General features: G+C 36.0%; 1 protein-coding gene across 3 annotated transcripts in view; it reads right to left on the reverse strand.

Annotated features, from left to right (window-relative positions):
* ankmy1 (ankyrin repeat and MYND domain containing 1) overlaps window positions 1-10,147 on the reverse strand; it is a 40,834-nt gene extending 30,687 nt beyond the window's left edge. For 2 of the 3 annotated variants that reach the window (XM_039766480.1, XM_039766466.1), the window contains exons 1-6: window positions 9,848-10,147; window positions 9,069-9,227; window positions 8,431-8,577; window positions 7,085-7,584; window positions 4,627-4,843; window positions 3,790-3,954 (exon numbers count right to left, since the gene is read on the reverse strand). In XM_039766480.1, coding sequence (XP_039622414.1) covers window positions 3,790-3,954; window positions 4,627-4,843; window positions 7,085-7,584; window positions 8,431-8,577; window positions 9,069-9,227; window positions 9,848-9,913 — 1,254 coding nt within the window. In that variant the 5' untranslated portion in view covers window positions 9,914-10,147. The remainder of the gene's footprint in view (window positions 1-3,789; window positions 3,955-4,626; window positions 4,844-7,084; window positions 7,585-8,430; window positions 8,578-9,068; window positions 9,228-9,847) is intronic. The other variant, XM_039766476.1, reaches the window with a different exon arrangement.
* Between the last annotated feature and the right edge of the window lie 892 nt (window positions 10,148-11,039).

An 11,039-nucleotide genomic window follows, 5' to 3' on the forward strand; every position in this document is an offset into this window, starting at 1 on the left:
TTCATTTTATAACAAAGGCTTAGGAAACAACCGTCGCAGTATAACAAAAATAGCAAGGAGCGAAACCAATGGCAATGGTCAAAAGAGTACCTTACTGTAGCAGGCTACGGAAAAGACTCCCAGGTGCAGACATGGCTGTAATGAAAGGTCATGTGGTCAGGCTAGATATCGGGCGGTGACGTGACACCAATGGGGTCATGAGAGAGGAGCGGGGAACACGGTAGTCCGAAGGAGGAATAGGACTCGAGAAAAGTGGCGTGGGGGTGTATGGGGAAGGGATTGGAAGAGGACGAATAGGAATCGAGAAATGTCGTGTGGGCTGCGTGTGGGCGGGACCAGATTTGAAGAGGAAGCAGGACGAACCAGAAGAGAAATATATATAAGAGATTATAAAAATAAGCAGCTACCAAACTCTGCTGCTGTTGTTGTTATAATTAAGTTTTGATTGCCATCTATTAAAATTATCTATTCAGTCAAACTTTGGATGTCTTTTCTCTAAACAATTACGTGAATTGTTACCTGGAAACAGCTAAATGCCAAATATATACAAGAAACCCATAACTTCTCTGCTGCAGGCCAGAGATTCTTGTACTGATAATGAAGTCCCTTGTTGTTTTCCAACAAGGAGTATAAGCTCAACACAAAGCAAAGGTAATAATCATCAAAAAACAAAATGATCATTCAACTATGTAAGAAAGAAATACTGGCCTTAATCATGCATTATCAAAAATAATTGTCTGCTGTTGTTTTTGTTTAATATAGCAGTTAACCTTTGGCAAGCAAAACATGAGAAAAGAGGCAAAAAAGAAGGAAAATGAAAAATACAAATAACAAAAATAAGAATTAAAAAAAAAGAAAATTCAGACCATTCTGAAAATTGCAACAGTACCCCAAAATGCATTATTTCTTTCAAACTCATGAGATCTGCTATGTATATATTACAGCTTGCTCCATATTCAGTAATTTAATAAATGGTGTGTAATAAGTGACTGTATAGTTATGCAAATATAACAGTTATATAATTCATACAGTTTAATTGCAACAGCAAATAAAATAGCCTTCGTATTTCTAGAATCTCCTCTGTATCAGAACACTAGTAAGTTATATAATCAAACATTACAGCTATGGTAGATTAAGTTACAGAGTAGCAACATGGCCTGACAGGTCAGTCTGAATAGGTTCTCTTTATAGAGTGCATTACCAATCATATTGATTTAAGTAAAATACTTGCTAGTGTCAGGTGCACCGTGATTAACACAACAGCTAGAGTTTGCATGTGGTCCCCATTTCTGTGTTGGTTTTCCTCGGGATACTCAGGTTTTTCTAGCAAATCCCAAACAGCTGCACATTTAGTGGAATGGGAACTGTAAACTTGCCCAGTATGAACGATTGTGGGTTTGATTGTGGGTTCGTGTGTAAGTGTACTCTTTGATGGGCTGGCGTCACAACAAGGGTTTATTCTTTTCTTTCTCCAAGTGCAGCCAGGATGGGTACTGGTTTCCTGTATTCCAATCTTTTTGAAATGACACAGTAACTATGCACAGAATAATCAAAAAACTTTGAGTCTGACCTACTGAACAGCAGTAAAACCAATCAAGTTTTATTTTTCAATACAATCTTAAATAATACTAATATGCATTATAAAGTTCAAAAAGTTCTTCTATGTCATTCAGATTTTTCTTGTTTGTGTGGCTAACTGTCAGTTATTAACTTGACATTTTCATCATTGATACGAGACATCCCTTGCAAAAAAACTTGTATACTCCTATTTGTTTATGCCCAAGTAATTAAGGCTGCAGCCAAGTCTGTGTCAGAAAATTATATTTTTTATGACCCGCTTTTTTATAAAAGAATCTACTTTTATATATGTATCAGTTAAACACTTGATAGAAGGTTACAAGGTACCTTGCCCTGTAATGGTGTCAGTTTCCTGTTTTGGGTTGAAATAATAACTCAAGAATGAATTGTCATTGCTACAAAAGGAACCACCTATTTTTATTTGCCAGTATATACAGTAAGGAGCAACCTACCTCTCCAAGTCAGAAGTCAAGTGTGACCTCTGCTTGCCTTCCTCTCCACAGTGCTATGGGGGATATTTGGGACTTTTGCTTAAGACAAGGAAAAATAATAAATAAATATTAAAAGGTCCACTATGAAACCTTGCGATCACAATTTCATAAAGGAGCCTTTACAACCCTAGAAGTGTGATTGGGGACATTGCCGTAAACCAGACTCATCTTTCCTGGCCAGTTTTTCCTTTCTGAATGCCACAAAAACAAAGGAATTAATGAATATGGACAACACCCCCAACATAAAAATTGTGTGCATTTCTGATGGCAATAGCTTGGGCCCTAGATTTCCTTGGTGTTGGAGTTTCTCCACTCTTTCTTAGTTTTGATTGTTGTTTGGACTCTGGATGATTGTGTTATAGCCAAGTTTAATCCCCAGTTATGAAATGCTTCTTAAAATTTCTCTACGTCCGAACTCATTAGCTTGAGAGTCTCCTTGGAATATTAGATGACATTTCACTACAGGAGTCAACATTCTGGGCACCCAATGTGCATATACTTCTCTCATGTTTAATTGTTAATGAATAATAAATTAAACTAATTCATAACTAATCTCTTCACTCTTCTTCAATGATCAATTGCAATTCATTCCACAAACATTCCCCTATGTCATTGAAGTCAAAGGCCACCCAGAACTTGAATTGACTTCAAGAGACATTCTGCCACAAAGGAATTCTGAATTCCACCTCTGGACTGGGTGGTTCTGATATATGTTGATTAGGTGAGAATGAATATCTGATAGTATATTTTTCTCTAACAAGAGAAAATCAATTATAATACAATAATTGATTCTGCATAATTGATTCTGCATTTTGGCATCAATGCTGACTTGGTCCTAAAAAAATAGACAATATAAATCACAAATGCTGGAATCTTGCAGTTCACATATTTTATTTGGCCAATTGCACCTTCAGCACATTAGAAAACCATATTAGGTTTTTAGTATCATGCTTGACCACTTCAAGTATTAACATCATCACTACAGATGCATAAAGCTTGCTCCTCTATGCTATTGTTCTATTGAACACTATTCTTTAAAAGTAACATATGCAAAATATCACTTTATGGGTCTCAACAAACTGGCGTACTAAGAGGTATTGTTTCCATTACTTTGTATACCATTCAAAAATCGCACAACTGACAGGTCACAATAATCTCAAGTTGATTTTGTATCCCCTGCACCCTGAGTCCACACTTTGTTTAAAAGAAATAATAACCCTTAGTAAATATTGGGTTTTATCTCCAATGTAAATAGCAGTATGCTCCCATCAGTTATACAAAAAAACTTTGCTGCACCCTGTCACAAACGGGCTGCCAATACATTTACTTGTGTTCTAGTGTCCACACATAGTCCTCATGTACAGCTGTTACCACCCCCTGGTTGTTACTGCTTATATTCACTGGCACACAGGGAACTCTACACATATTAGCATAGGTTATTTGTTGTATATACAGTATCTTCCGTATAATAGAACACTAAGGTCTGTGTATCCAATTCCTGTTTTAAACCGATTGGTCAGTATGCCTTTGATGACATGACAAAAGAGGAAGTGTAAATGTGAAATGCATAGGGAGAAATAAAAGATGTATGAGATCAAATCTAAAACCAGACAGGAGGTAAGAAAGGTGCCTCTAAAGTAATGACAGAGTCTGAGAAGCAGGCTTTATGGGAACACGATTGAGAGATGGAGAATAAGATAAACAGAAGCAAAATCTCTACCTTGTCCTCCTCAGTAATTTCTTCTGTCCTTTCTTCTTGGAAAGATTGTGGTGGATAATAAAGCACATTACATGCAGCAAAGGCAGACAATCCCTCATTGTTCATTTTGTTGACATCTGCTCCACTATCCAGTAGAAGGTTAATGACATCATGATGGCAACCAACCTAAGTAAAGGTTAAAATGAACACTAAGAACAACAAATTAAGAACATATAGCTCTTTATGTAACAGCCACTCTGGTAGTATGGTGACAGATTTTCATATTGATCAGCAGTTTTTGTATCTGAATTAGCCAACAGACACCATTTGCCCCTTGATTCAGTGGTAAACACTATCACAGATGGTTTATTCGTTAATTTGTTTTCATCAAACTGCATTAAAAAGCGATCTGCTAATATGTGAAACAACAAGAATGGCTTAATAAATGAGGGCCTATCAAGTGGAATCAAACAATGTGTACTATCAATAGAAAATAAAATCCTACTGTAAAATGAGAAACAATTAATAAATGAGATAATATCAATAATCAATGTTTTATTTATTAATAATGAGACTAAAAGTCTTATTTTTTTAATGGAATCACCATTGTTTATCACTACATATTTAAAGCTAAATGGTCTTATTCCTAAATGAGTAGATTCTCAAGTTGACTACATTACATATAAGGCAGTAGAAAATTTCATTTTCCACTACAATATAAATTAATTTACAAGAACCTTTTCTATAGGCTTGCTGAAAGTATTAAATAAAATGAAGGCCAAGGGACTGATTTTGGTCTAGGTTACAAATTATAATTATCATACATAAACTCTAATAAACATACAGCTTATCACTTACGGATGCTCCAATTAAAGCAGTGTGTCCATTAACATCTGACACATCAGGGTGAGCAAGACCACTACTCAGAATTTTATAGACATTTTGAGAGTTCCCGGAAGAAGACTCCAGAATCAGCTTCTCAGAATTCAGCTCTATTGGACCTTTTGGACCAAACGGGTCCCTGTTACCATTTAGAATTGGAACAATATCCCAGTTTAACTTTTCCTGTTCACACCTGCCAGGATGAGAAAAGCACAGAAACACCATGAAGAATCAAAACACTATGAACAAACCAAGAATAACCATTTCATCACGCAGCACAGGTCTTCCCAATTTAAAAACATACATTTGTTGCATGCTCAACAAAAAAATTCACCAAAACGCTGTCAAAAATAAATCCAATCTGGGGTCTGAAAGATTTACTCAGAAATGTTCCAGTATAATTCCTAATGGCAAGATCAATACCATTCAACAAAATTCAGTTGTGAAGGGGTTGCACTGCATCTGAAACAACAACAATGACTAGGTAATATAACCTGTCGTAATCAATTAATGTCGGAACAGTAGCACAACAAATGCTGTCTCAGACTGAGGATTACAGCGCATACTATAAAAGATACCATGCATTGCAAGAGTGTTAGTCTTCTGGAGGAACTTTTCTTTGCTGTAAATTTCCAAATTAGAGACCAATTCTAAATAGTAATTAAACATTTAATTTACAGTAACTTAAGTGTGCTCATTATTCAGACATGAGACATTTTATATAAATAAAATGCTAATGTCTGTCCATCTGTATTGAGATTTCATGCAAATTAATAGGGCTAGAACCTTAAAAAAAATTTAGATAGCAGCAACCTGTTGGGTACTTTACTAGTGAACAGAAACATTTATTGTAATTAAAACTTTTATTGTAAATTAAACAGATCTTGTAAACTCATCTTTTAATAAGTTGCCACCACATCAAATATTTTGAATTTCCATGTCGATTAATACCAATATCAAGTTTCTAACCCCTGTAGTTCAAGAGTAATTGCATGACAGACATTAGCATTTTATATATAAAGAACAGATTAAATTAATATTTCATTTATTATTTTGTATTTGTATTTTATGTATTGTTACATTTTCAATAAAACAATTTTTAACTCATTTTAACTTATTTTGAGACTTTTCTAATTTCTAATATTTTGGAGTTTTCTGAACATCCTCAGAATGGAGCAGATCGTCACTTTTCAATCTTTAAATAAAGCCGTCAATTTTTTTTCCAAAGTCTAATTTAGGAAAACTGGTTGACATATTCTCAGCCACTACAGCACTCAATGAACTAAGTTTGACAGTCGCGGTCAATGGCATCCTGGACCCCGGGATCATGTGCTTCCTTCATTTATTTTCAAAAATGTATTTACAGTAGTTTCATTTTGATGTGACTGATCGCTTGGCTAGCAAGGGGAGTGTAGGATTATATGAGCTATTTTAATGAATAAGGCATATAGGAAATGAACAATAGTGACCACCTAAAATAAAAAGAAACTACTCTGGCAAATCAACAGACCCTCTACATTTCAGTTAAGGTATACAGAGGCCACAAAAAAGGGCATCCCAGCAAATGCAGTCCAGGAAAAGATTCTGCAAGACCCCAAAGCAAAAGAGCTATTATACAGCATTAGCAAGCTGCCAGTCAGCTTCCTCAAAGCTGTTAACAGGCAGTAGGGAGAACATAAAGAATCCTCTGTTATACTGTCAAAGAGCTATAATTAGTGTTTTACCTTTTGCCCATGTCTCAGTATCCATTATTGCAGGGAATAAAGTACATTGTAGAGCCACACTTGACCCCACAAGCAATTTAGAAGGAACCCAAAAATGCATTGTGAGCAGAACTTGAGTGACCACTGCTACTGATCAGAGTAGAAGTAGTCTTGGACCAGGAGAAGAGTTTGGACAAAAACCTAACTGGTTAAGGAACAGGTGAGCACAGGAGGTGATACAGAAAAGCTCAGAAGTGAAAGACTCTGTGATATTTGGTGAGTTTAGAGGTGCGCAAATTAGTAAAAAAAACCCAATGAATTAAAGAGGCAGAAAATGTTTAGCCAGACACAGAGTATCACCACGACTTTCTTTTAACTTGTAAATGTTGGATATTTGGTGCTTTATTTCCTATACTCATTCCTCCCTTACATGACACTTAAATAAAACCCTCATTTGTGGTTTATTTTGTGGTTATAATCCAAGATAGGAGCAGCACGAAGACTTAACCCTGTTGATATACAGATTACGTTCAGAAACTCCAGCAATCCATGGTTACACAGTGTTTATTTGCTAAATTAGAACAACAAACTGTTTAGATGTAAAATAAACAGTGACTCATACACTACAGATTTTTCTTTGTTGAATTAACAACAACTTCCTAGGATAACTAAAACAAAGCTATCCCTCTCTCAGTATAAGAAGTTGCCATGACAAGAATTGAATGACATACCTGTGTCTGTTGATGTGTCTATGCATCACAAGTAGCAGGTGGCAAGTGCTGGCAGATGACATTTGTATGAAAGGTCCTTTCCCAAAACCCAGACAGTTCTCTTCCCCAAAAAACTTCTGAATTAGTTCATTTTTGACAGACTGTGTCATAGGCAGGTGATCGGGGTCAATGGAGTATCTTTGAATTTCAGGTGGCAGCACAAAATGATCATCTATTAGCAGCTCCTTGAAAGCATAGAAGAAAGGATCACTGTCTGACTCAGTACTCTTTTGGATGTCAACGTCTGTCACCTCTGGTTCACAGGCAAAGTCAACTGTTTTGATGTTCTGCCTGTTGTCAACACTGGTGCGATACTCAGGGATATCAGACACCTTGAAAGCTCCAGCACTACTGCTGCAAAGCTTTACCAAGAGGTTGCGGTGCCAAAGGCCTACATCCTGCCGGCCATCGACATAAGTCATAATTCCAGGACCAAACCGTTCATCACTTTTATATAGCCCCTGTCAAGAAACATTAAATAGAATTACAGCCACAAAATAACACTATTACACATGTACACAGTAAATGGGAAGCAAGCATTGTGTTCCACTAAATGCATCTTGTTAAAGCTACGAGCTGGCTAGGTTTTATCTATTTATTCAACATACAAACACACAACTACTTGACCAACATTTTCTACAACACACTTATTTATTTTCTTGATGGCACAAGTCCCAAACTCTCTCATCTACCATGTAAAATGCATTTCCTAATGTCTTTTATCACCACAATCTCATGTCTCAATGGGAAGCATACTTTTATATGTAAATCACCATGTATACCATGTCCTTTCAGGGAACATACGTTTTAAACCATGGCTAAATCTAAAATACAATCACCTCCACTGAAAAATATCCTTATTGACATCCTTTTCAACCCAAATCCAATGCTCAATAATCCCTGTCTGGGCATGTACTAATATTAACAGAAACGTATTTGCCCAAAATTTACTGAAACTCCATAAAATAGTGTATTTTGTGTGAACCATTATTTCACAGCACAAGTCCCACTACTTCAAAACGTTCCATGAAAAGTAAATTTTCATTGAAATATACGGCATATACAGTATATATATATATATATATATATATATATATATATATATATATATATATATATATATATATATATATATATGGAGCGCAAGAAAGATACCCTTCACTTCCTTACAACAGTGTATAGTTTAAGACAGAATTTACTTTTTGAAATCATACCATTGAAAAAAAAATTATTTTACATAAATAGCATGTCAGTTAACTCTTAATTATGCCATTAATTATGTTTTAATTGATAATAAATATAATTACATGAAAAATAGTTCCATCCTCATATTCCAAAATCCCATATCCTTCTTTGCGGTTTAGGAAGAACTTCCCTGTGAAGTGAGAGCCTCCAGGCCATTGATAAACTCCATGTCCATGTCGATGATCTTTATAAAATTCACCTTTATATATCTGACAGAAAACAAATTAAGTTTAATATTGCTTCTGATTTTCTAAATATTGCTCCTTCTTGCTTATTATAATAGACACAATTTGCTTTAAAATGTAAATAATTTTTATTTTACACATAAAAAATAATATTTATATGATGATATTCATAATTTATAGATTCTGTTCCATATCAGAAAACTCTTTACACAGCACTTAACACTGAGGCAGATGGAATAAAACACTGACAGTACTGCTTTTAAGTTATCAAACAATGCAAAGAAAAACATAAATTTTTCATTTTTTATATAATGAGCATGTGTATTATATTTGAATCAGTGCAGCATGCATTACTTATCTGTTAACAACAGAAAAAACATTTTTTTCATTTACTTAATGAATCGGGCTACTGTATTCACAATGAAGGATAACGGGAGCCTGTATCTATCCACTGAAACACAGGGTTAATATTGTTTGTTTCTCTGACTTCTGGTTGGCAGTGGGTTATTACTTACCTCCCCGTTGGGCCAGGTAAATACGCCAAACCCATGTTTCATGTCATTCTGGAACTGCCCCTTGTATGTGGACCCATCAGCCCATTCCTGTACTCCCATCCCATGCTTCTTCATGTCCACCAGATCTCCAGAGTAACTGTGATCCACCCGCATGTTTACCTGTCAATGCAGGTTGTGCAAGGGCAAGTGAAGAAGATGGTAATTAAAATGTAACAAAAATTAAATACTGAATCCAAAATGCGTCAAAATGGTCTAAGTTTAACTTGTATTAGTGAAATACAGTCAGTAAACATCTCAAATTGATGCCCTTCATTAGTTATCTCAATCCATTATGCTGTCATCGCCTGAAAACAGTCACAAATGATGGTGATGCCTCAGATAACTTTCTGTGACTTGATACTAACATTTCTATGGCCAAACTATTCTTGCGCACTATGCCCGGAATAATCGCCAACACTGTACCTATTTCACTTCCACATTGATAAAATCTACTGCAAGATAATTAATGAACAACATTCTCTAAAAGGGTGCATACTCGTGTATGTATGCATAAATATTCTGTTCATAATTTCGCGGAAAAATCAAAGCCCTTCAATTACAAGCGAAAGTACAGAAGATCACTTACAACCTCTCACAGTTGTATAGTTTACCGAATGACAAAGAAGGCGGAATGTGCACCTGCTATCCCATTTTCGGGGGTTACTACCAAGTTTACGGTATGATTCATCGCTTCTAGAATTCTGATTTCCGCATCGTCGGAAACTTTTTTCCCCCCGTACCTGCTCCGAGTGAGTCGCTGGATCCGGAGAAATTCCACACGCAACTATGAGGTTTGTTCTTATCATCAGTCTACCATACACTTTTTAATTGTGTACAGTATTATTACATATGATTTGTCTGATAGAAAGATTTGGGATCCATCTGTTACGAGCGTAGGGCGCTCCGAAACGGCCGTGGCGTTGCAATTATCAGTTACATTAAAATCTATAAAACAAAACAAGTTTCAGAAGTTCCGGGCAAACCCAGAAGAAGTCTAACATATTTGTAGTGATTCCGTTTTTCAAACGAAGGACCATACTCGGAAAGTGCTGAAGGTGTGGCTGGAGTGAAACAAATCGCAGACCGTACCACTGTGAGATCTGAGGGGTGCCCATTACAATCTCGACAAATCACATTGCTCTTCTCGACAAATTACATTGCTTTTTTCTAACTTAATATAAACATCTATATTTTTTTAATAAAACCGTTATTATTTGAAAGACTAAATAATGACACTGTACTTCTAAATTTACTTTCTATAATCTAAGTCGCTCCTAATCCTCCTTAACCCTCTATTTCAGGGCGTTGTTTCATCGGCCACGGCGTCCAACTTGCTGTCATGGTAACCTGAAGCCTATGGACACTGAATGTTCGGAACTTTTAAGGAATTTTGATAAATCTTTGTTGTACACGTTTAATTATTCCATCCATCCATCCGTAGTCCCAGCCGTCCCAGCAATCATCGTGAGCGAGGCAGGAACATACCCTGGACGGTCGGGGCGGCAGCTCATAGCTGGGTGAATACGAACACACTCTTAACCCAAGGGTCAATTTAATATCACAAATCCCACACCCTGTATGCCTTTGTAAGGAAACTGAGCATGCCGAGTAGATAGATAGATAGATAGATAGATAGATAGATAGATAGATAGATAGATACTTTATTAATCCCAAGGGGAAATTCACATACAAGTATGCAAACTCAAGGGACATGTAACCCCTTTGCTGTGAGGTACCATGCTCCCACATGTTTAATATGTGCCTTAATGCATTTCATAATGAAAACGATATACCATACCATACCATATTTATTTGTTGAGCGCTTAAAAACACAGCATTACAACTGACCAAAGCGCTGTACAGTTACAACAAGCAGGACTAAAAGCAAAATATTAAAAATAAACATTAAGAGAGAATTAAAACAGAGATACT

Source organism: Polypterus senegalus, chromosome 1, assembly GCF_016835505.1.
Source record: "Polypterus senegalus isolate Bchr_013 chromosome 1, ASM1683550v1, whole genome shotgun sequence".
In the NCBI taxonomy this organism is placed as follows: Eukaryota; Metazoa; Chordata; class Cladistia; order Polypteriformes; family Polypteridae; genus Polypterus; species Polypterus senegalus.